The sequence below is a fragment of the Corvus cornix genome, chromosome 4, assembly GCF_000738735.6.
Source record: "Corvus cornix cornix isolate S_Up_H32 chromosome 4, ASM73873v5, whole genome shotgun sequence".
Taxonomy (NCBI): Eukaryota; Metazoa; Chordata; class Aves; order Passeriformes; family Corvidae; genus Corvus; species Corvus cornix.
In genome coordinates this window covers 66,483,018-66,509,302 of record NC_046334.1, presented here as the reverse complement: position 1 = coordinate 66,509,302, position 26,285 = coordinate 66,483,018, and the positions used below count along the sequence as shown (strand labels likewise).

The following is a 26,285-nucleotide window of genomic DNA, read 5'->3' as shown; positions in this document are numbered from 1 at the left end:
AATGGAAAAGGAGAAACTTGTCTTTACATTTAAGATACACTGTTTGACTACTCAGATTCTATTACTGGCACTGTATAAATTATTTTTTACCCCAGTCACTGTTTTCTTACATACAGTATCCCCAAATTTCATTTAACGTGACTGAAGTATGTTTTGTGTTGCAGTTGAATAAAAAATGGATGTGCTTAAGGTTGCCCCTCTAACTAGGTTCTACAGCAATAAATATTCTGGTTCCCTAACCAAAATCTTCTAGAAAAATATTTAGTTGGCTTTGAGTAGATGCACATGAGATATTGGCATGGTGGAATAATTTGCAAGATCTTTCAGTGAGGGTATTAGCATATAAATAGCAGATGCAATGACGACCATCACAGCTGAGTACATTTAATTTTTAGTTTATAAGATAGAATGGGTTTTTAAATGCATAGCCATCAAGCCTGCTGAAAGACAAATGAAGTTTAGAGTTCACTTGTCTGAGGATGCCTTACATCATTTTTTTTTTTTTTAGAAAAGGGAAACAGGCACGCATAAAACTGAACAAAAGTGATTTCTTGGGTGAAAAGTAATTGAGATTGCAAACCAAGTTAATTAGACCATGCAAAATTTATTTAATGGTCCCAGCTGTAGTTTGCAAGTGGTGTTTTAGTGAGTAGATATGACTTCTTCATGTGCTATCTTTTCTCTTCCTTCTTTTTCTAAAATAATTATTAGAGGCTGTACGTCTAGTCCTATAAACTGATTGCATTGTATATTTCAGTAATTTTATTGCTTGCTTTAATTATGATTGCAGAGACTCGGGTTTTTAATACTCATAACAATGTAGCCATCAATTTGTATAAAAGCGAGAAAAGGATCAAAGGCTTTTCTTCACATCTTTCCAAGTGTTTTGTGGTGGGTGGAGGCTTTTTTCACATTTATTACTGGTTGGGATGGATGAACAAGGCCTTTAACTGGGGCTATGGTTGCACTGAGCTGCACTAACAGATGGAGGCCGTTGGAGTGTTGACTACAAAGTAAAAGAAACAATTGCATTTCTACTGGCATCCCGTGTTTGTTTCCAGTATTTTTAATAATGCAGAGTAATAAGGAAACATCTGTTTTTTCTAGTTTTTGAAATGAGTGTGGGAGGAAATGGTTTGATTGCATTTGTCTAGTTGAAATAGTCAGCACGATTTGAAGTTTTTAGTGAAAATCAGGAGAATTGAGATGTTCCAAGTGATTACAGTGAAAATAATGCATGTATGTTTTCTGTCTTTTTTTAAACCATATTCTCATATGTAAATCAGTCCAACTCAGGAATCTGGAAATTGCCTAGCTAAATCCCATTTCTCCTCAGAGGAATATAGATAGCTAGTACTACCACATTAAAAAAACCAACAACCAACACATAGTTTTGCAAACACATCATTCTATGACTTAGATAAATAAATAAATAGATAAAAAATGTCAGCATTTTAGAGCAGATTAACAGGCTAAAAATTCCCTTCCCCGTGGAACTTGAAGAGCAGCAGTGGTGCAAGCAGCCTCTGATGTTTAGGGATCTGGTCTCTCTTTAGGTGGACCATTATCCAGTGACAGGAGGTCGTTCACCCTCCATCTCTGATAAGACTGGTGGCCTGTGTTAGTGAATTTCCTCATATCACCTGATAATTAGAATGGATTTGAAACCAGGAGCTTTTTTCTCACGTTCTCTGACAGGTGATTGAGAAACAAGCAGTTGTGTGACTACCTATCTTCGAGGTATTTAATCTTGTACACTACAAGAAAAGCTTTACGTTATGGTATTTATCACTTACTCTTGCACTTTACTTCCCTTCAGACATGGCACACTAGAGATGTCATATTGCTTGTTTGTATCTTAGTCTCCTTTTTCATGTTTGCAAGTACCCTAACCACTTATTCCTAAAAGGATTATCATTTACTAATTTGCCCACTTAAAACTATTGTCTTAAATATTTATTTCTTCTGATTTAATGGTGGATTGTTTATTTTTATTTTTTTATTGACCGAAAAAGTTTACTTATAATGGAAACATAGGTAGGAGGTGGTTGAACTTTCCTACTACATCTGTAGAAGTTGCTTTTGGAGCTTTCTTCGTGCTTGAAAGGTGGAACTTAAAAAAAAAAAAAGATACTTTTCTAATCATTAATGTTGCGTGTGAGCTCTCCTGCTTTCTCTAGAAAGGAAGTGGATCAAACCAGCATAAATGGGATGGTTCTGATAAAATACCACTGGAATGAAGTAAATTGAGATATAGCTAGCTACTATTACTGTGCAACTTCTTGAATTTCCAATGGTGACAACTTTAATATTTTAAAGTAAAAAGGTAACTTATTTATCTTGTTAAGGATTTTATCAAGATAAAGACTTTATGTCTGTTTGAACAGAAAAGAGGGCTTAATTCCTGATAGTTAGCTAAGCAGTTAATTTTTTTTACAGGAAATCTAAATTTAATAGAAGACCCCAGGGAAATTCAAGGGTGTGAACAATACGCATAATATTTTATGAAAATGACCCCCATATTTAAAATTTGGCATTATATGTTATGCATTGTAGCACCAAGTCCACATCTACCTTTTAGAAAATTAAAACACATAAATTCTGTTTAGTGTTTGATATGTGCTGCACTAGCTGAAAGCCATAATGCCCCTAAAACCTTGGGTTGCTTTTCACCTTTCATAAATTCCTGGGTAGATTCTATACAAAAAATAATTTTCAGCTCCGTGGCTCATTGTTATTCAAACTTGATTGATTGTCGTCATTTACTCAGTGAGGAAGTTAAGTGCTCCTGTCATTTCTGAAGAGTATAATTGGGACGTTTCACAGGTCAGCGGTAGTGACAGGTTTCCCTTTTGATTAGTGTTAGACTGATAACAAAAATTACAGTTTCCTATGATTAATGTTTTCTATAGTACTTGAATGCACAGTTCATGGATTGTACCTAAACAAAGTGAATTTGCATCTGATTATGCCTTTTCTCTGTCAGGCTTTTCACATGCTTCAAAGTTTTAGATCATGCAGGTAATACAGCAAAGTTGCTTCCAGTGCAGTTTTCAAGTGGAGGATTAGTGAAGTCCACTGAATTTTAGTATATTACCATACAGAAAGATATGTGCCTCCAGTGATATGAACAAATTAGGTGAAATTTCAATTAAAGATAGTACCCTGTCTCCCTCTAGTCCTCTCAGATATGACATGCAAGGAAGAACTGGCGTTATATCCCTGCTATTTTAGGTATAATCTGGCAATTTAAATTAAATAATCAGGCTGAACTGAGTTTTTTCCTCTCACTAGTTTGACACTATTTCTCTGTTCCTTAAACCTGTTGCTATTTATTTGTTTACAGACTTAATAAAAACTAAGGAAATATACTGAATTTACTTTCCCTGTTTATGATGTGACAGTCGGTGTGTACATTATGGCACAAAGTTGTAGACTAAGATCGTCTATGACAAGTTTTATCTTGGTGAAATCTTTTTTTAATAGCTAATAAGAAATGGAACCTGAGTATGAGAATTATGATGATGTCCTTCTTGTAGCTGGAGAAATACTGGAGGTTATTTTTTGCTGGAGGTTATATATTGCTGGAGGTTACTTCCAAATTTAAATTGTTCGTAATAGATGAAAAGGGAATGACAACACCTGCAGAATTTCAAAACCAAAATACAAACCAACTAACTTCTCTTCAATCTCTAGCCCTCTTCAGATGTGCAGTACAAAACATGATGGTTTTTTTTCTTTCTAAAGGCTATTAGGAATGTCTTCTAAAACTTGTAGTTTCAGACAGATGTTCTGCTTTCAAATCTGCTTTGTGAGTTTGATTAATGGTGGAACATTTAATCCTTTCTTTGATTAGAACTCTATTTTGAGTTCTGCTGAGGAGGTCAGGCTCGGTCTGCATCTGTCTTGGCTGGGCCAGGTATGGCCTGAACTGCTGCTTTTCTTTAGATCAGGAAAAATTATTGCAGTGGGAAACAAAAAGTAAACCAAGGGTGCAGGATCCACCAGCAGAGCCTGAATGTTGGCAGCTCTTGAGGTGGGGACAATTGGGCTAAGACTGCATTGGGGTTCTTACCTGTCTTTGGAAGCAGGGTGCTCTCAAACATTATTATACTTAGACTTTATTTTTAAATGAAGGCTAATTAGGTGTTCTCTGGTAAGAATGCAATAGTAAATCAGCTCTCATCATCTGGACAGTAAATCTGTTTTTTTTCTCTACTTCTTCACTGGAACTGCAGCTTTCTTAAATCAAAACACTTTTGAAACAATTGGAAGAATCTTATTTCTAACTTGTACCACCCATTCATTGTGTTATTGTGTATCTGTGTATTAATATCAATTAACGTTCTTTGTTAGAAATTAATTCAGTCCAGCTTACAGTTAATACTGGCCAAAAAGAAAGACTGATTTTTTTTTTTTTAAGTTATTATTTGTTTTAATTTTTTAACTACATTTAGTAAACCAAAATGAGCTGCTAGAGTTTTGGCTTCAGAGTATATGTATGATTTAAAGGAACTCAGCTGTGACACAAGATTAGAGTAGTGAATTAAACTGGGAAAATTCTGCTGCAGGCAAAACCTGCAGTATCCTCTGGTGCTTGTGACAATGAGTGGCTGGTATGAATATTAACAGAAGCCAGGTGCACTAATAGAAGTAGAGAACACAGCTGAAAATAGTGAAAATTATGGTATTCCTTATCTATTGCTTTGGGTTGCTGCAATGAAGTGGAAAAAGTGATAGCCTGTGCTGAGGTTGGATTTAGTGAATACCCCTTACTATTTCCTGGTAAAAGCACATGGCAAATGTACAATAATGTAATTGTGTTGTTGGGAATGAGGTGACTCTGATTGTGGGCAAAAGAAATAAAGCTTAAAGTCTCCATCGTTGCCTTTTCAGGGTAGTTGGCATTTGCTTTTCTAAAGCTCTGATGCTACAGGCCATGTCTGATGACACAGATTCTTTTAGCTTACGTGTAATTGAGAACTAAAATAATTTTCAGGTATGGAACAAGCTTAGAAAAAGTATAGATTTGATGGCACATATACAGAAGTTGCTAGGTAAAATTATATTTAGGAAACCACTTATGTGGATAAATTACATTGGTTAGTTGGAACTCCAATTTTTTTTTTCACCCAGTCATAGATCCTCAATTTCAGACTGCAGGACAGACCAAGTGTGCATTTAAGAATATCCTGTTTTGTTGGTCTTAACCAGAGTAGTGTGTGCTGTCTGGTGGTATGAATGGTTGGGATGTACTGCATTAGTTAAGAAATGAGTGTATCAAATTATTCTTAGTGCTGTTGTGAAGAAGCACAGTGAACCACTGTAGTATACAGACCTGAATATTCTTATTTGGGTCACTATTAGCTTGCCCATTCATCAGCTTCCCCTCCTGCTTGCCTGCTCTGGTTTTGAGCTCTTAAAACAATTTGTGATACCATTTAACATGCCACAGACTATTTGGGTGCTGCTAAATGAGTAAAATCATCCATATGAGAAGAGGTAAAGCTGTACTTAGCTCATTAAGTCAAAATCTTGATGTTATTCTAAGATTTTTTGGCCTTATTTTATAGTTTCACACTTTCTCAGACTTCACCAACTGCATGTGTTCTAATGGATAAAAGGGGCTTTAAAGAAGCCCTTAGGATAGAATATGTCTTTAGAGATAAAATGTTAAGCAAAGGCCTAATCTTGGATAAAGACTAAATACATAATTATGGAAATACTTTTGACATAGAGAAGTCTCAGTAGGGCTATCAGGATGTCTGCAAAATATTTTCAATGTGAAGGGAAATGAAAAACAGTCTTCACATGAAAACAAAAAGAAAGTAACCCCAACAAGAATATCTCTGTAGATGAAAGCCTCGGATGATGATGATGACGATGAGGATGAAGATGAATTTGTGGAGGTCCCTGAGAAGGAAGGTTATGAGCCCCACATTCCAGACCACCTGCGTAAGGAATATGGTGAGTTTGCCCAGCTGTGACAAGCTTTATCCCTGCGTGTTACTGCTGCACTAAGGTAAATAAACAGCCATTCTGAAGTAATAAAGTGATCAGCGGTGTGGGTAATCTCTGCCTGCTCTGAGGAAGTCATTACATGGACACCGGAGCGGTGATTGGCTCTAGATAAACAAATACTTCCTAGGAGCAAGAGCAACTGAGATGAGCAGCTTATTTCATTCCATCATCTTCCACTGGAGTTCAGAGCCACAAGCAGCACCCGTGTGCTTGTAAGTGTGCAAAACACATAGTGGGAGTGAAGGGATTGCAAAGTAAAGTTGGCAGTGAGCCTGAATATTAGAAATATTGGTGACAGTCTGGTGAGATGGAGTAAGGTGCTGTTCCATCGCCTGCATTAGTAGCAGCTGGAGATGCAGAGCCACTTCCTCCCATAGAATGGCCAACTTCGAGCTCTGCAAGGTGGCTCTTTGTGTTTGGGTATTGCTGTCAGAAGATGTTAAATGCAGCTCAGCCTTCAAGTGCAGCATTACAGCCACTGAGCACGTACCAGATGGCAAACTATAATTTTGCCTTCTTATTAAAAGTAGATAATTTTTAAATAAAGTTATACTTAATGTGTGTTTGTGCAAAATTGAGAGGGGTGTTACTGAGGAAAGTTCATCTTAATTCAGTTTCAGTGCATTGCTCCTTGTCCTTTGTACATCTTGCTTAGTAAGTCAGCAGCTTTACCTCTCTGTAACTTGGTATATTTGAGGACTCCCACGATTTCAGTATATTGTAGAGAAGGGTAGCTGCCATCACAAAGCTTTAACTTAAAAACCTGTAGGAAGTGTCTTGCTCCTACACTTGTCCGTGAGTATTTGTGTAAGACTGGTGCTGTGCTGTGCCTTTTTCAGTCCTGTTGATGCTTATTTTTCCTTTTTCTGCTGTTTACCTCATAAAAGTCAGGCTGCAGCTACCACCTGGAACTCATTTTCCATATCTTTAGCAGCAGCCTAAGTAATCCTAATATGCAAAAGTTCTGTTTATACTTGCCAGCTTCCACTGGAAGTGAAATGTATTCCCCTCTTCTCTTTTATCCCATCTTCCTCATGGACACACATTTTTTAAAAATAAAGTGTCTTACCCCCCTTTGTATCACACTAACACAATACTTGGCTGCTATTTGAATTCCTTCTTACAGGGAAGGATAAAGAAGAAGTCTACTATCTACTCAGGGATTTTTTTAAAAATGTATATAAAATGGATTAAGAAATTCCCAATTTGTATTTAAACTATTGCTGATAGGAAAATACATTGTAGTGAAGAAGTCAATTAATCAGAAAACAAAACCTCTCTGTCATTTTATATACCTGTGGTTATGTAGTGAGCTAATGGTCACACTTGGCTGTTCTTTATCTGACATGTTCTTTAAAAATAACATTCTGAAAGAAACTAATCATTCCCGATGGTTCTGAAGATATTCAGCTTTACTTGCTGCCATTTAAAGTTATTATGTAAGTTCCCAGTTTAGGAAATGGTCTGAAAATAACTCAAAATTCCTGAAAATCACAGCTTAGAAAATGAAAGTCTGCACAAGTGGAATGTTCTAACTGGAACATTAAACCTTCCATGTAAAATAAAATCCCAGCATTACGTGGAAGGTGTGAATGGTTAAAAGCTTTTTTTCCTTTTGTTGTTACTTTTCCTGAACAAGTCAGATTAACTTGTTATATTAAACCAGAAAACAAAGTTGTAAAACGTGACTGTGGAAATGGATTGAAACGTGACATGTAAATTATTGATTTAAAGTCACTTTATTCCCTTTCACTTCTCTCACAAAAATATATCCTACCAACAAGGTAAGTTTTGTGGCTCTCCTGAGATCCGAAAAACTTGTAAAAAATGAAAATATATTTAGAGACAAGGGAAGTTCTATGCCTAAGTGTATAGAAACATGCAGTTGTACTAGCTGTGTCTATATGTGGTTAATGATTACAGTCTCAAAATTGGTGATGGTATTAAGTACAGAAACTGAATTGAGCATGTGTGCAGTTTGGGTGGAGGTAGAATTGAACAAGTCTATTTGAATCTTGATGTATAAAATGAAATGTAAATTTGTTAAAAGAATTTAGGTGATTAGATAATTGAAGTGTGAAGATATAACCCATTAGAGGTGTCATGCCAAATTAGCATTACCAGAATTTTAATGACCTCCCATTTGTATCATCCTTATTTACACTTGCATCTGATGTCTGCTGCTGACAAGAGGCCAGCCCTCCTATGGGACCGCAGAGCCATTTTAGGTACACAGTGGTGCTAAAGAGGAACATTGGGCTGAAAAAGAAACAACACTGAAAATTATTTTCTTATGGTTGCTTCGGTTCTCAGCGCTGGGCACTGCCGTTGCTGATATCCACTGAAGAGTGACCTGCCCTTGTATGGCTGCTATTGCTAAGCCCTGGAAAATGGAGCCATTATTCATTTAAAGGAGAACTTTAGGGAGAAATAAAATATTGTTGCCACTTCAGATTTTCCACATTCCAGCCTTTGCTGGTCAGCTGTTGGTTCCATTGGCGTAAAGCCTTAGGGTGGATGAGGTAAGGGATGGAACTGTGCAGCTTCTGACATTGCTCTTGTGCCATAGAACAGAATTTTTGCCTGATGGCAAAGGATGAGAGGTTCATTCCTGCTCTTGGTGATCTTGGCTTGGCTTGCAGCTGGGAAGTGATCTGTTTTGAGGGATGTGCTTTTCCACATAAAAATAGAACAATTCTCAGTCTAGTCCAAAGCACCCACTTTAGTTGATAGTTCTTGTCTGTGTCCCAGTGCAAGCATTATTTACCCATGCAATACTCCTTTGAGGACGGGGGAGTGCTATTTCTGTTTTACAAGAGGTGACGTGAGGAAAACTCTCTGACTTGGGACTATTATCATGGAAGCAGTCTACTGGTTATCACGTTTCATCTTTATCCAAAATTATATTAGGAATGACTGTGCAGTCACAAACCATTATTTCAGCTCTGGTTAGTAAGATTATTTCTCTTGTATTTGAGCCTTAAGCCAGAATGTTGTTAGGTCTCTAATAGCTACTTTAGTGGCTCACGTTGCATCTTCAAGTCTGCTTCGGAGTTCTTTCATATGGGGATCAAAGCTACAATTCTAAAATCCCAAGGCTTAGTTCTATCCATTTCAGATATTTTTTCCTCTTCTCATCACAGTGTGATGTGCTTTTTTTGGGTTAGATGTCCCCAGACTGCCTTTCCTAATCTGATGGTATCTGAGTTATACTTTCCTGTGTGTTAAGTAGCTGCTTTTTGTTGTTTTTACTATGAAAAGTCATAACAATGTGAAGGCTTATACCCCAGCTGAGCTAATAAGATGTACAAAACCATTATTTCCTTAGCAGAGAAGTTGTCATCTGGTTCTTTACATAGAACTGGGAGTGCTTCAGGCTCTTGACAGACATCCTCAAAGATGTAGAGGGGACACAGTGGTTAAAGCAAAATGGCCTCAGAAATGCGAAACATCAGAGAATCATCATTACAAATTTTAAAAAAAGGAAGCCAGGTGTGTTATCTAACATACACATATATTGCTGTGAGCAGCACTGTGCTGGCTCCATCTTAGCTTTGTTTTTTGATGCAGAAATAGTTATTCCATACCATAATAATGTGCTCTTTTAACCTTCATGTAAATGATTTCTCCTTTTTTTTTTTTTTTTCTGTTTTATATAGTGGATTTAAATCTACACATGGCAAAAAGAGCATGTATGCAAGTGTTGATGAAGCAAAACATCTAATTTTGACTTGTGAAGAATTGATAGCTTTTAAACTGGTCTTTTTTTCCTTCATAGAAGCATCTAACAGGTTTAGTTACAAAGAATCAATATCTCTTGATTTTACAGTTATGTTTTCCTCTATTTCATTGTGGCTTTTTTGCTGGTCTTTTTTTTTATTTGAGTGGTACACGTGAACATCTTCTGGAAATCACAAGGCAAAAGCACGAATTCTGTTACTTTTTCTGTAACATGTAGGCCTCTGTAACATACTCAGTGAAAAACTTGTTTTCAGTACTTACTAGTCTTTTAGGGAAATACTTTGTTTGGTTTTCTGTAACTAGTATTTATTAGGATTTGCCAGTGGTAGGTGTATTTGAAAAACTTCCTAAAATCCATTTTGTAATAGCTTTTAAAATGGGAGGGAGTTCAGGCTTCCACAGTGGAGAGAGTGATTGTCATGGCCGTGATCATGAAGTAGACTTGGCTCAAGGCTGACTCTGTACATAAGAGAACACAAGTGTGGGGTCAGTAGAGCAGCTTCTCTTTCCAACAGGTACCTGTATTTCATACACAAGGTAAGATGGGTTATTTGGGGTGCACTCAGGCCAATTGCTTTCATCAGCTAGGGGCCATAAAAATGTGCGTCACCACGATTAACCAAATAATGTTGTCCTACTTAGTTGTAATGAAAGCAAATGTTTCTGATGACATTATTATTATTTGGGAATGAAGTTGCTGAGGTTCTACTGACTGTTGAATCCTTAAACAGACACACATGTGCTGGCTAAATGGAAATTATACCTAAGCTTTTTCCTTCCTTAATGCAGTGATTTCTCAATTTGTCTGGATCCAGCTTTTCAGTCAGGTTTGATTTGTCTGGTCTTCATAGCTCAGGAACTTCTGAGGGAATTCTTCCTGCATGTGAAGGATGTGGAGAAACAGCTCAGTGGAGACCAGAGCAGAAACAAACCTGCAGATTCCAGACTGTATGAAGTATCATTGTCGGGGACTGATTTTGAGACTTAGAATTATACTGTCTAAGCTAAATAAGGCTCTTACCTGACTTCTTTTAGGGGAAAAAGCATATCATGTTTTGCAGGGAGAAGGATAGACAGAATTACCTATTCATCTCTTTGAAATTTGGGTTCCTTTTTCCTAAATTTGGAAAATGCAAGTAACACACAGTTGTGTTTTTCAGCCTAGACAATAGTATAGTATCTAGAATAAGGTTTCTATTAATATTACTATGAATCCTTTAAAAAAAAATCTGCCATAGTTGTTACTGGATGTAAATAGCATGTGTTGATTTATCATAAATGTATTGAAAACAGATATTCAGCACTGAAGTTAAAACCCCAGTCCAGAATTTCTGTTATCAAATGTGTGTGTGGTCTCCATTTCTCTTAGCGTAAAAAACTTCAGAAATATTTAATTGTAAGTTTACAAATGAGATTGCCTCATTAAATTAGCGTGTTTTGAATGTACCTGTATACAGACAAACACAAGTCCTATATGGAATCACAGAACCATCATTAAGATGGGAAAAGACTTCTGAAATCATCAATTCCAACCTTTGACTGACCACCATGGCCACTGAAGTTCCACATCTATTCATTTTTTGAGCATTTCCAGGGATGGTGACTCCACCACTTCCCCACAGAGCCTGTTCCAATGCTTGACTGCTCTTTCAGTGAAGAAATATTTCCCAGTATCCAACCTGAACCTCCTTTGGCACAGCTTGAGCCCTACAGAGGCCTAGCTACACTTAATAAGTGAGTAACACTGTTTGTAATGCAGTATTTGGAATGAAGATTAACTTCTCACATTTATAAAAAAACATGATTATCACTTCAAACAAAGTACTTCGACATCCATGTAGAAGTATTGACTGTAGATATTTCTTCTGTTCATCCTGATCAGCTGATTATGGAATCTTTCCTCATTCTCAGGAGAGGTCCTTCTATAAAAATAAGGGTCCCAGAAAATCTAACAGGACATGGGATATACTTGATTTCTACTAAAGTTCTTGGAAGTTAATACTCACTGCACAAGATGTTGGTACACTTTCGAGTAGTTTGCCACAGCAGTATCCCTCAGAGGATCTGTGCAATGGCCACAGGATGCAAAATCATAAGGAAGAAGCTTAAAAGATCAGGGCGTAAGGTATAGAAAGGGCTTGATATAAATGCCGTGTATTTGATTTTTTCTGGTTCTTAACTATGATTGTAAAGCAGTAATAAATACGGTTAATTGATGAGAGGTAACAGTATAACAAATTAACATATTCTGTAATTCCAGTAAGCCAAACTAAGTGTTTATGTAATGTTAGTGAACTCTTCTTGTTAATTACCATAGTTACCTTTTTTTTTTTTTTTAATTTGAATTTCTAAAGTAGAATTCCAAGATCTCACATAAATGAGCATAGCTATGTTCAAAGGCACTGGGAAGCTTTGCAAAGTCCAAAGCTTATTGTGCTTCCTGAGTAAAATACTGGCAGGCGTTTTCATTGTGAGCACAGTAGAGTAAGTGGGGAAATATTGTACCTGAACTGCTGGATTTTCCTTACAGTCTGGGACAGTGTCTGTACTAATATAAATCACATATGCTTAGCTTGATTAAGATTTAACAAATGAGAAGCAGAAACTATTAATTTTTTTTCAGGAAAGGTGAAGTCCATAATACTTGTTTATATTCTATCTATGTTTTTTCAATTAAACTTCAGTGAATCTGAAGTAGCTTGATTTTGTCTAAATCCACACAGCTGAGGAAACCTGTGCTGGCTTTTTCTCTGAATTTTCACTGAGGGGCTTTTATCTCCCCTTAATCCCACCATTTCTGTCAGGACATAATCTCTTTCTCAAATTTACATTTTAATTACAAGGCCAGCTGAACTAGCTAAAATCAATAATGTCAGCATTCAGCAGCCTAACTTCAGCTGAAACCCCAGCCTCTCTCTTTCCTTCTATTGATTTATCTTGTGAACATGGGCTACTTTATTGCTTCAGGCAATAGGTGCCATTTGGTCAATTTAAACAAAAAGGGGGATTTAAACACTTTTATGATGCTTTCTCAAAGCTGCTGTTGAAACAATTTGAACCCAGGTACTGTACTTGTTAAATAAACCACACAGAACAGCAGAATTCTGAAGAGGAATTTTACTTTTAAAACTGTACTTAATCCCATCTATGTTTTAAAACTAAAACAAAGAAACCCCACCCTGACATTGGGCACCATTCGGCTGGGGCTGTCTGCCTGGTGATTCTTGTCCTTATCTTGTTAGCAAAAACTACTTTCATACATAAATACTTGTTCAAAACTCCACAGTGGAGGTGGTGTTACTGATGTCCTAGTGTACTTACTTTTGGCTATTTTTCTTCTAATGGTTTAAAATAAGAAATCAATGAGAAAATATTTTGTTCTTGTAACTCTTAAGAATTCCAATATTGATCTTCTGGATGTGATTTTTATCTGTCTAAATGTCACATTGTCTATTTGTCTCCCTTGCCTTTTCTGTGTGTTGCTGATGGTTTGTCTCTGCTGTTCCCCTCCTCCTCAACAAAACCAGTGTGGTGAACAAGCAATCACGCTTCCTGTAAACATCATAGGGAAAAATTAGGGTTTTCTGAGAACTTTTAAAACATATGCACTTACTTTCTCTGAAGGTGAGAGAAGAGGTGTGGTGAGTGGCACAAACCTGCTATCTTCTGACTGGTTTTTTACTATTTGTAAATAGTACATATACAGGTGCTCTCAAAACATTTGCTTTAAACAATGCTTTTCAGAAAGGCTCTCTAAAAAAAAAAGAAAGCAGTTTAAATGCTAAATGCAGTCTAAGCAATTCTACATTACAGATAGAGTCTATGACATATTCTTCTCAGTTAACCTTGTTCATGCCAAAGGCCCTGTTTGTAACTGTTTCTGTCATTAAAGGAAGTTTACTTCTCTAAATACTGATGATTCTAAAGTGTGGTTACTACAAGATTTTGGATTAATACTCCTTCATTTTGATAAAAGCACCTGAGAAGGGCATTTTCCCTTTCTAACCTGTGACGTGAGCTGAGATGAAGCCTGTCCTGCCCCCTTTCCAGAGACATAAATTCAAAATTTCTGCATTATTATTTCACTGAAGTGATGTTTAAAAAGCACATTTCTGTGGAGGCACCACTATCCCTCTTGAACAGCAAGTTCACAGCCTAATAAGTGTAATGAAATAATTTCTTTTGCTAAATAACCTAGACTTTTCTCTACTTAGATCCATCCTATTATATTTAATTATAATTTCCCTTATTCCTGGTTCTTCTGCTAACTTTGAGACTGTTTTCCAAAGCACAGATTGGTCCTTTAAATGGTGGTTTTTTTGGACAATGTTCTTTAAAGCCTTGTTGACTTTGGAGAATGTGGAGTGTTCATAGCTTTCATTAGTGTGGGCTGGAGTGAGTAAGGGAGCAGCAGTGCCAGGTGTGCTCAGCAGCACCAGCCAACAGCAAGATGAGACTCTGGATTTTGAATTAGGGTTGTCAGCTGTCTCTGGGGAGAGGCTGTTCAGGAACTGGGTTAAACAGGTGTCCTTCTCAGTGCCCTGAGCTTGGAGCTTTGGGAAAAAAGTGTGGATGTCATTCCCTGCACAAAGACTCAGCTCCTGATCTAGGTACTTGGAAAATGTGCTCCTAGGGGGTGGATCTCAAAGGCTGCCCTCTCAGCATCTTTGCCTGTGGCTGATGTCAGGCAGTGCCATCCGTGCAGTTGCACTCCATGGGTTAAAGGGAATGAGCGATGCAAACGAATTAAAGTCAGGATGAATTACTGGGAGACCTTATAAGGTGGAAAGATGGGTCACAGCAAATTATTCTGATTTTGCTTGTGGAGAATACATTATTCTCTGGAATGAAAGTATCTTATGTACCAAGCCTACCCATTCCTATGGGTCTTGCAAGTTCCTACTCAGACAGCTGGTTACAGATACAACGTTAACTTTTGCTTTTCTACGTAATATATTGTGATACATTTAATGACTAACAAGGCAAGAATGCTTCTAGGTGCAGCTTCAGGGCTGGTTAGAATTGGGCAAAAGATCAAAAGTTACAGTTAAATAATGGCTAAAACATGTTAGATGAACTTCAGTTACTTTTCATAAGAAGGCTCAGATAATTTGCTGAAATTTTTAGTTTTGTGAAACTATGACTTTTTTGTATAAAATTTAGGGATCTTCTTCGAGGGACGAGACCTTGCATTTCAATTAATTATTTTTTAAAAAGGCTTTCTAAGGGGACACATCACAACACTTTCCAATTTTAGCTGTCATTGGCTAAAAAGTTCTTGTTGCTACTACTGGCTAAATGGCGTTGCTCCTCCAGCTCAGCAGGTAGAGGCAGGTGCTGTCTAACTGCTCAGCCTGACTAATTGCATCCTTACAGTCCTCACATCTTACAGCTGAATCTCTAATCTGTCTGTAAAAGTAATTAAAGTTACCCCACTGCTGAGCTACTGGTGCTGAACATCAGTGCCTGGTACTGCCTTGCAGATGGCTTGTTCCTCAGGTGTAGCTCAGGTGTTTCCTGTCTCTTGGGCAGACCCTCTGGGTGCAGTTCCTGCTTCTGCCAGCACTTAGGTATTTTCTCCTGGCAAATTGTGTGGTTTAGTATCTGTGAAAGACAAATGTCCTCTAAATAATTCTGTTTCACTCTGAGTGGGACTGATGTCTAAAGCAAACTGGAAGCAGGAAGACGTAGTCAGCACCCTGAGCTGTTTGGGTTGGACTGTGAGGGTGGGAGAAGTGAATCACTCCTAAACATCAAGGTTTTTTCGCAGGGCTTGAACCCAAGTCACCTCCAAAAGCCCTGGTGGCGAAAGCATCGACAGGAGCAGCTCCGCTGAGCTCCCACACTCAGCTCAAAGGAAATGAGGATGAACTCGATCCAACCTGTGCAGCTGCCACTCTGAAACTTATTAGAGACAAGCTACCAAAGCTACCACCTCCTCATGCCAGGTTATCTTTGTTTCATTCCTGTACAAACCTCTTGCTCTTGTGTTTATTAGTCATGATAGCACACAGAAAAGCATTCATGAACCAGGCAAGCTGACGAGGCTGACTTGGTCTCATTTTGAAGACCATTACATTCATTGCCTAATATTTGGGATTTTGTTGGTGATTGCACTAGGATCTTAAGGAATCTTTTACTGTTCAGTTACTACAGATCTTATTTGGTGTAAATGGCCTTTATGAAAATACACTGTTCCCTTCTTTGCTAACAACACCCCCCACCCCATTTATTTGGGTACATTCTGTTTGCAGCTAAACAAAATGTATCCTAATGTTCAATTTGCAAGTAGTTTCAACCATCTCTTTGTTCCCAGTGACTTACGCCGTCAGTGCTGCCTGGAGATGTTACATTGCTTCCAAAGACAATTTTGTTATCAATCCTGTTCAAAGTTTGATGAAACGCCAGCCTTGCCTGGCATTTAGCTGTGATTTGGGGGTAAGACTGGAGTCATCTGCTTAGTGGCATGTTCCTGGAAAGACACTTCTGCATTGGCCAGGAATGCCCCCAAAACCTAGCAAACTGGAATTAATCTGAGATTTCCTGTACCACATCTGTAGCTCCTGTGGGAGTACAACCTGCATGATCCACTGCTGCCCCCATCAAATCTCTGGGCTTCTCCCCCAATAGTGTGATAGGTGTTAGCCAGCACTAGCTGAATATGCAGCGAGCTGTATAGAGAGCATGTGGTGTTGTGTCTTATGGTCTTCCTTTAAAAAAATAAAAGGACAACCTTGTAAAAGTACTTGCAATAGATCTAAGGTAATATTAGTGTTGGCCTAAAAAAATCTAATGAAAACAGAAAAAAAGTTGTTGTGCTCATTGGTGTTCTGTATTGTCTTCTCATCAATTTTCTCCAGTGAATCTGCAACTACTGCGACAGCAGATGTGGAAGATCTTGACAGTAAAAGAAGAAAACTAGAAGAAAGAGCTAAAGCTCCCCTCATGCCTTTTGGATTAGATCTTCACTACTGGGGAGAGGATCAGCCAAGTGCTGGGAAGATTCTCAAGTAATGCTCTTTTTCTTTTAAAACAAATTAAACAAATAAATAGATTTAGTTGTACTCAGAGGTCATGCAGTGGGGTGACTGCTATTTCTTTTGATAATTACTTTTCTTCTTTACTTTGTGTTGTAGGACCCACAAAGTCAGAAATTCTACCTTTAAATGTTATTTATTTTGAGAAGATGTGATACTAATTAAATATCCTTTGATGCTTCAAAGCACATTTTTTCTGCTCTTTTTATGTTTGCAGCATAGCATCAGTTACTCCAATTTAAGTTGGTACCTCATTATGCAAAGGGCTCTGCCAAGTGTGTGATAGACATTCCCTCAGCTGGAGACTTTTGAGATATAAATAAGTAGCAGGCAAGGTAGGAGAAAGGCTGGGGAAGTGTTTTTCCTGGCTTCACAAAGTGGTAACTGAGGAAACTGATATGTTTATTCAGTCACACAAGGAAAGGTGGCAGTTACAGGATTTGGGTTTGGATTTTTCACTTTCCATTGCTGTCTGAGAGGTTTTGTGTTTCACGAAGCATTGCTGACTTAGGTAAAGCTTTAGCATTGGGGAGAAAAGGTGGTAGGTGCACATCAGAATTTATTTCTAACAGTCAGTTTTTAAAACCCCTTTTAGTATTTTTAAATGGAAGTTGGGTTGCAAAGTCCTCCCTGTATGTATAAATTTCTTTTAAGTCCACCAGAACTTTGATATCAGTGTGCACCATACCTGGCTTGAAAAAGGCAAAAATCATTGGCTGGCTGGGTTCCAAATTAAGCCATTATATTCTTAATAGTATTACTTTAACTTAGTTTGTTTTCTTAACAAAACGAGCAAAAAACCCCCAACTTGTAATCACAGTGCTAAAACAGTGTTGTCAGAAAGGAACAAGAGGAAATCTCTGCCCCTGCACCCGATTTCATAAAATGCTGAATATCTTTTAAATTACCGAAAACTGGTGCAATTTGCTGCATAAAAGTGCTTTACCACAGTCACTCCAAGGTTTGGGTTCCATCTCGTTTGCTGAAGGCTCTTCAAAGCCTATGAAAAGATTTTCAGCAGGGCTTTAAGAAGCATTTGTCTGTGATAGTGCCAAAAAGGTAGTAAGGCCTTATTTTACATTGCAAATGAATTATTCAAGTCATAAGTGAAATCAGAAGCATATTTCACTGCCTGTCTGCCTTGTGCTGTACTGTTTTATTTTTATGCTTCCCAATAAAATAGAGGGCACACTTCTGAACCATATAGTCTATAACTACAGATATGCCAATCTAACTAAAGATAATTTAAGTAACTCTGCACAATACCATTGACCTCACGCGTGAAATAGACTTACTGAAAAATTAAGGTAGTTATTGGCCAGCTATTTTAATGTTTCTATATGCATCCATATAGGCTCTGTAAGATTCTTAGGGAAAAAAAGCAAACTGAAAAATAGACAACACATATGGGATGTGTATGGAATTTGAACTTTTAAAATATAAAGGGGAGAAGTCTTTTTGTTTCATTTATCAGTGCACTTACTTAATCACAGCGTTTACAATAAATTACGATTTTGACAGTGAGAATGTAGCTACCAGGAAGATGATATTCTAAAGAAGTTTTGTTGGATTTTTTCAGGGGGGGCAGAAGGTAGTGTATGCTGTACAGTATTGTATTGTGTAGAGTCTGATGTGTCATCTTAACAGATTTATTTTGGGTAGCATGAACTTTCCAAACTCATCTACCCTCCTCCTTGAATTAAATCAGCTTACTCTTGGGAGCAGAGTAAAAAGGCTGGTGCAGCACTGACTGTGACTAGGATGTTTCAATTAGCCCATTTTGCACTTGCTTCAGTATCTCTGTAAGCATCTGGGATTAGAATTTATATTTATTCAATGTTTTTATAATCTTCCCATCAGATGAATTAAGATGATATAAATTCATTGAAAGAGTGCAGCAGTTCTCCAAGAGCTAGTCTTCCTCTTAAATTTCAGTTAGCCATTATTTGTCTTTTATTCCTCCTCTTCCTCCTCCTCATGTATTGCTGTGTCATTGCCATTAAAGCCTCTGTTATTTATCTGGATCAGGAGCACTCTAAATGTGAGTGAGGTGTTGATCTTTTTCATTTTTTAGTTGATTATCTGTTCCTCTTCTGATCCATCTTACAAATAGGTTTTTACTTGTCACATGGATCATTTTTTCCAGCAAGTATCTGCCTGTTTAAAATGTTGCTTAACTTACAACAAGAAATCAGAAAACTTTGGGGATTGCCACTGCTTTGTTCTTCTCTCAGCTGCTTGTAAATCATGTTGGGAGAAAATAAGTTATATGCTTGTAGTAAACAATAATATTTATTAAATATTTTTATGAACCAGGCTTTTTTAAGTTCAGTTCCCAAACACTGATCAATGATACATAGAGTGAAACATAATTTTAATATTCTTAACATTTGTTAGATGCATATTTAGGGGAAGGGAGACAGAGAAATTATTAAATAGAACTATTTCGTAATTGGAAGGGTTGACATGCATGACAGTTAAATGCTTCTTCATTCTCATGTAACTGTAATTTGATAATCTAGAGGGGGAGGGGAGTTCAGACCACAAAAGGGCACTAGGATTTTACTAAGAGATTCTGTAAGATTACCATGCATGTAAAAATCCTGTATGGTGACTTTTTTAGGAATGCTTTCCCCTCTGTGTGGCTGCAAGGTTAGTGACACAGAGCTGCTGGTCAGTCTTGCTTTCAGCATTACATTAAACTAAGCAAATAAGAAATTATTGTAATTCTTTTATTTACTATCTACTGTACAATCTTGCCACATAAGTTCTGAAGGTAAAATACTGTACCATTCAAATAGTGGGCTAAAGTCATATTGGTATTTTGGAAAGACTTCCAGGGCTTTGGGGTTTTTTTGCTACAGTTTGCAGAAGTATGTAATTAAAAACATTTTGTTTAACCAAAAACAGCAGAAATATATTACTGTGTTTATTGCTGAACTAGCCTCCACTGGAACTCTTTTGCCTTTATCCCCTAATTTACCAGAAGAAATTTATTTGTACTTTATGGCAGGTTAGCATTTATCTGGCACTAACGAGCCGTATTTGATGGAGAAATTACTGGATAGAATCAATTTGTTTTAACAAGAATTTTGTTGGAACATTTTTCTGATGACTTGACAAATCACAGAGATGCTCAGAAAATTTCGTTAACCCCTTTTAAAGCTAGTTTTAATCTCTTTACGTAGTTTTAAATGCTCAACTATTGCATTAAAACCAGCAGCTATATATGTTGTAGGTTGCTATGGTCAGAAATTTTCCTCTACTTTCTTTTTTACTTGTCATCTGCTGAAAACTTGGTTAGATAAAATTAATCAAAACTTTTCAGGCCATCTAAAGTAATTCTTTCAAGTATTGGCTTATGTGCTTTGCCAAATTGAGACCGGTGTGATGAGTGACGCCAGTGTTCATGTATATATCGCTCTGCAGGCTACAGAAGGCAACATCTCAGAAGTAGGAATGACACCCAAGGATATTAGTGAGTGAGAGGAATTGGATATGGATAGAGTAAATCCTCTCAAATAATGCTGTAACAGATTGGGTCGAAGAACGATGTGGAAGAAAGGGATTGGAAAGTGTGGTTTAGGAATTTTATCTCCTTATCAAGACATCTGTCATCTAGGTATCTCCATCTTGCTTGTAATGAGCAGCAGACATGCAGGCTGCAGGTTTTTTCCCATAATTTAGCTGTATTTTTTTCCACTTTAATTTCATATTTCCTTAAATTTGACGTGGGATTGTTGTTGTTAACTTCAGATATCTTAAAATTAGATACCTAAGCTGAAGCTGGTCATCCTGATTTCTTTTCATTATTAGGAGAAAGAAACATTTACCTTCAGAGGGATAGTCATTGCCTCCTAAGATTAGCATCTAAAATGAGTCAGGTAATTGCTCTCTGGGGTTGCCTGTTTTTCACTACAGTCTATTGGCAGCTTAGGGTGGCTAAAATGAAATTATATGAATGCTGTTGAGAAAATCTTTGTTTGCCTATATGTAAGGTCTTTAATTTTAAAATAGATTTTCTGTGGATTAGCTTAATTTCCTAGAGGAACACCTGGTAATTTCTCAGATTTATAGACACCGTATAGGAGAACCTGGAAGAAAGAATCTGTATGAGGCTCAGCTGATTGCTGTTTCCCTTGGTCTCAGTACATTGCAATATCCTCTGGTGTCAGCTTCTGCTTCTCTACTGCTGCAGGAGTCCAGCTGTCAGGAATAAGATCAGATAGGTTAAGATCAAACTGTTTCCTCCTTGATCTGTCTTCTGTGCTTAATCATAGAAGTATTTTGTTATGAAGAATGATAAGTACAGAATTACAAAGTTATTCACTGAATCTGGAAATTGGATAACTGACTCTGGATGTCAGATCATGAGCTAAGGCTAGGACTTGTAATACCTTAGCAGGTTAAACAGGAAATCAATACTAGACAGGCTTTGTTATATTTTAAAGATATCTTCATAATACAGAAGCCATATGAAAGACTGGTAGATTCCTAAGGGGTGTTTTTTAATTCACTAGTAAAGCTTCTCTTCCTTTCACATGTGAGTTTAGCACAGGTTGATAATGGCATCTCTGTGTGTTTTCTTACAATTTGTCTGTGAATTATTTTCATTTGTTTTTTTTCCCAGATTTACCTCTGAGCATCGATTTTGGGCACCCTGTGAAGTAGAGGAAGAAGTGGAAAATAAAGAAATAACAGAAATGTTAAAAACCAGGTATATAACATTTGCTGGCAAGTTTGAACCGGTAAAACATAAATGTCGAGCACCAATGCCTGATGGAAGTCTGTGTGAAAGACAAGATCGGATTAAGGTAGGTACCAAGTTACGTAACTTCCAAGATCTGTGCTGTATGGAGAAGATCTTAAAACATCCATAAAAGTTTATTTGACATTGTAAGTATAGTTCAAGGGAGTGGAAGAACATTGTGTTGGAGGAGTTAAATGTTAATATGTGCTTCATATGGGAAACATCCTTTTAGTAAAGAAGCTGTAAACATTTGAATAACTCTCAAATGTTTTTGGCATTCATTGTAGGTTATTTTATTTATTTATTTATTTTATTTTATTACTGTGATGTGTGAGTACCTGGCAGTAAGGTAGAGATAGTCAGTTCTTTGCTGGAAATTTTTCCTCACTCAGAGGCATATTTGGTATTAACTGTTTCTCGAAACTTGTATGTTTGAGGGGCAAAGAAATTTTATTTACAAATTAAGTTTTATTAGATCTAAGTTCTACACAGCCTCAAATTACGACCACTGTTGAGCAGAACTGCTTTGCTTAAATACTTCGTTCTAGTATCCCTGTTCTTCCTGTATTATCTGAGATTGAGGGATCTAAATGTACTTCAGTACTTTTAATGGGGTTGTTAGAGGATAGGGATATAGCATAAACAACAACATATGATGGAACATTGGTGCCCTAGTTCCAGACTTGGCAGGATGTACTACCTGGTCTCTTGAAACTGGATATTTGTATCAACAAGAGCTTATTTCTTTGAGATTCTGAATATATTAAACTCATCACATTTATGGGATCCTGATGCTTTCTGAAGAGGACTGTGGTTTTGTTGCTCAATTCCAGTGTCCAGTTTTAAGCTGTGTTGAATAAAATGTAAACATTTTCTTTTCATTCAAAAACTGTGAGATTTTTTCCCCCCTTTCTCCCTCAAGTGCCCTTTCCATGGAAAGATAATACCTCGGGATGACTCTGGGATTCCTGTAAATGCAGAGGACAGAGCCAGAGAAGAGAAGATAAAGTTTGAGAAGCAAGCGGCCCAGCCAGGTCTGTGTCTGAATAGTGTCTTAAAAAAAATAAAAATTACAATAAATACTAGGCAGAACTGGGAGATAGCTGTTACCTATGTTGCTCCTAACCAAATTCTCTCAGTTGCATTCCTGTTGATTTTAATTTGCTGCTCATTTGCAGTGGTTCTTGCTTATGAGATAAATATGGATACATGTGTAGACAGAAAAAGGTTCACATTGCATTTGTGCTTTATTTCCAGTGGCTTTTGTAATGTTCCCAACACTGCTCAGAAAGACAAGTCATAGCCTTTGTCTTAAGGAACATGTTTATCAAGGATGATTAGACCTCTTCCCTGGGAAATGCTTAACAGTAATTGTTCCTGTGCTTCTGCAAAGTAGTTGTCTAATCTTGCTGGTCCCTAACAGTTGTGATTTATGCAATATAAGGATAATATTATTGGGATCATTGTGTTACCACCAATATTGGGAGGGCGTGCTGGATTTTGTTTTTAAACAGTTGGGAATGGGCAACAAAACTATTGGCCTTCTCCTTGCATCCTGGTTGCAGCTTTCAGGTGTGGGAGAAGAAGGCTCCTTCTTCCCCAAGATTATTTGGGCATTTTTAGCCAGGGTGCAGCTCTGGACTGGTAGGTGAGGAATGCAGGCAGTGAACAAAACAGCAGGCAATGAGTACACAGGCAGGAAGACTTCCAGGGGAATAAGAGATTTTCTTGCAACAGTACAACTAAACCTCATTAATGATGGACAGAAGATACCTGGGGGATTGCAACCAGGAAGCTACTGGCAGTTGATGCACTGCAAAGGAAGATGGGAGAGAGGGATCTATCCAGCAGAGTGTATAATTGGAGGGGACAGCTTTTCTTTAAATTACCTTCCTCCAGCAGGTCTTAGTTTTCTCTGGTTTGAGCTATTTATTCTCGGTGAGTATTCTGCATTCTAATTAAACTCACCCATAGGCATTAGCATTTTGATATCCTATACTATACTCCCTTGAAGGAGTTCTCTCTTAAGGTTTGACTGACTTGGTGTTTCACAGTTAAGCATATTATTAATGAAGCTACTGAACCTTCCATAAAACCTCTTGAGAGCCTAAGGAACAGTTGTTGATCTGTATTCAAAAAGGTCCCTGTGGAATGAATGTGCATTTGAACATAGAGCTGACCTACCCAGTGTCCTTTAATACTTGTTTGACCATCTTTGAGTGACTGGGCTTGGTGATTACAGCACCACACCAGTGCAGCAATTACTGAACACCTTCTGGTATTTGCAGGTGTCCAAGTGCTACATTTGCATATAGTTGCCATCCCTGTCCAGGCAGAATAAGTGTTCTAAACTGGTATCCAGCCAGCATCACAGACACTGTTGGACTGTCACTGGCAAACCAGGACAGGGGTGTGGATGTTGTGTTAAAAAGGAAAGTTCCCTGTGAAACTAAAACTCGCAAATTAAACTGATAAGTGTTCTGGAAATCTCCAACTAGAAACTAACATTCTGGTATAAAAATCACTTGGACTGAAAAGTATTGATTTTTTTTTTTCCTGTGAAATTGCCATTGCTTGAGGCTAGACATAGTATTTATTTTTATTACAGTGTCAGTTTGGTGTTGTTAGAGGCTTCTCACCTCTGGTCCACAAGGATGTGTATGTTAGTCCCAAACTAGTGTTGGCATTGCTCCTTGTGTTATTGAGTGTGGTTGTTAAGCTGAGATGTCACACAAAGGTCCATCCCATCTGGCGGGGGACTTACTGCACAAGCTGTGGCACTTAATTTATGTTTCAAAACCTTCCATGTTTCTAAAGCCATACATATACCAGATGTCAATAAATACTTCTATCCACTGTTTTTTGTTGCTTTCTTTTTCCTGTGCCTCACTGTCTTGTGGTTTGGAGGAGTGTGTTTGGCTGGTTTTCAGTGGTGTTTGGTTTGGGGGTTTTTTTGGTTACAGAGGTCTGGAAGCAAATCTAAGCAATGCTGCTATGGGAAATACACAACTGGGATCTCACTGGACAGTCAGGAACTGTTTGATTGACAACATCATTAATGATGGCAATTTGAAAAATCTGGAAAAAACCACTAAAATTTAGGGATCAGTTGTATGGTTAAATTACACCAAAATTCTTCTTGCATACTGGATAGTAGGTTTATTTCTATCTTTGTGTGATTAAAGGGGGAAACAGCTATATAAAAGTAATATGGTTTGTGTGCTAATGACTGTGTTTTGTCAACACTGTCATTGTTATTATGGAGCATTTATTATCCTAGTACAAAATTTTAAACTCTAGCTGATGTCCACAAAATGGTGCTTTGGGCTCTTCAGTCCTGAAACAAGTGAATCAGGTGAGATTATGCTGACCTGCTAATCTGCAGCGTTCATCCTTTTCCAGTAGTTCGCACACAGGAGCAAATTAAGTGCCTATTTTTTGTGTCAGCCCTGAAGAGTATCTGGTTTTTCAGCCCTTAGTGACTTGTTAACAAACAGGTATCAGGACAGGCTGGTGAAGGCAGGCCGCTGGCCACTCAGATGTGAAATAGCATCTCTTTACTAACTACAGTATTGATTCCCGCCTACCCTTGCAAACTGTGTAATTTTCTTTTCCCTGCTGCTAAACTCAGTAACAATGTATGAAGAGCTTTAGGGGCCCATCAATGCTCAAAACCCCTGCTCTTCCCTGGCATTCTATTGATTTTTCTCAAAAGCTTTTAAATTGCTCCTTCATTTTACTCAAATGCTCATTTCATCTCTACTGGATGCCGGCATTTTTTCGTTGTGTTTAAACAATTGCTCCATTCACGGGGTTCCTAAACTGTGACGCCTTCTTATTACTGGGAGATAAACTGTTTAGACAGTTTTCCTTAATCTTGGATTAATCGTTCCTGTATCTGAATTGTGCTGTTCTGTATTCCCTCACTTCAAGAAAAAAAATAAAGTCTGTGAGGTCTTATGATCTATCAAGTATACGTGTTCTATTTTCTCCCTTTGCAACTCTCCTCTGCAGCTATTGAACAGCTTCGTTTTGCTCATGCTTTTTGGCATGTTGGATTTTAATCAGTCCTTGCTTACATGTATGATGGTAGTTTAGATCTAACCTTTCCTTGGAAAATTGCTCTGGCATTCCTTAATACCATGTTCTTAAGTGAGGACATTGCCTCTGACCTTCCTGAAATGTTGTTAGCAGTGTTTGTCACACTCAGTGACAATCTTGGTATATAAATGAAGTTGTATAGTCCTTTAGGACTGTTTATATTTCTATATCTACAAAGATGTTAAGTAAGAGTAGTAGATATTTGGTGTTACAATATCTGCAGGCAAGAAGGGCTGACTGTCATAAGGGAAACTATGACAAATGACTGGCACTTACTGTTGTTAAACTATAGAATTCTGGCATTTACACCGAGTTTGGACCATGGTCTTTTTGAAGTAGTACTTCCTACATTTTTTTCCAACCCATATGCTCCAATTCTCTACAATGCAGTGAAATGTTTCTAAATTTCCCCTTGGCGGATGTCCATCCTCCAGCCACATTTTTACTTTGTACGATGCAACCTTATTCTGATACACAAGGCTCCACACTGAAGGTAAAAGACTATGGCTTCCTCAAACAGTCCACAGTCTTAACTTGTTCATGCTTTTTCCTCTGGTGGCATCTAGGATCAGAATCCACTTAGAATGTATTCTTTGATTCTGAAGCATTAAGGTTTTGATAAAATGTAGAACAAG

At 37.6% G+C, this 26,285-nt stretch overlaps 1 protein-coding gene across 1 annotated transcript in view; it reads left to right on the top strand.

Annotated features, from left to right (window-relative positions):
* UVSSA (UV stimulated scaffold protein A) overlaps window positions 1–26,285 on the top strand; it is a 49,172-nt gene that overhangs the window by 16,778 nt on the left and 6,109 nt on the right. Inside the window, exons 7-11 of the mRNA XM_039551080.1 lie at window positions 5,856–5,967; window positions 15,533–15,710; window positions 16,623–16,772; window positions 21,430–21,613; window positions 22,472–22,583. Of these exons, the coding sequence (XP_039407014.1) occupies window positions 5,856–5,967; window positions 15,533–15,710; window positions 16,623–16,772; window positions 21,430–21,613; window positions 22,472–22,583 (736 nt within the window). The remainder of the gene's footprint in view (window positions 1–5,855; window positions 5,968–15,532; window positions 15,711–16,622; window positions 16,773–21,429; window positions 21,614–22,471; window positions 22,584–26,285) is intronic.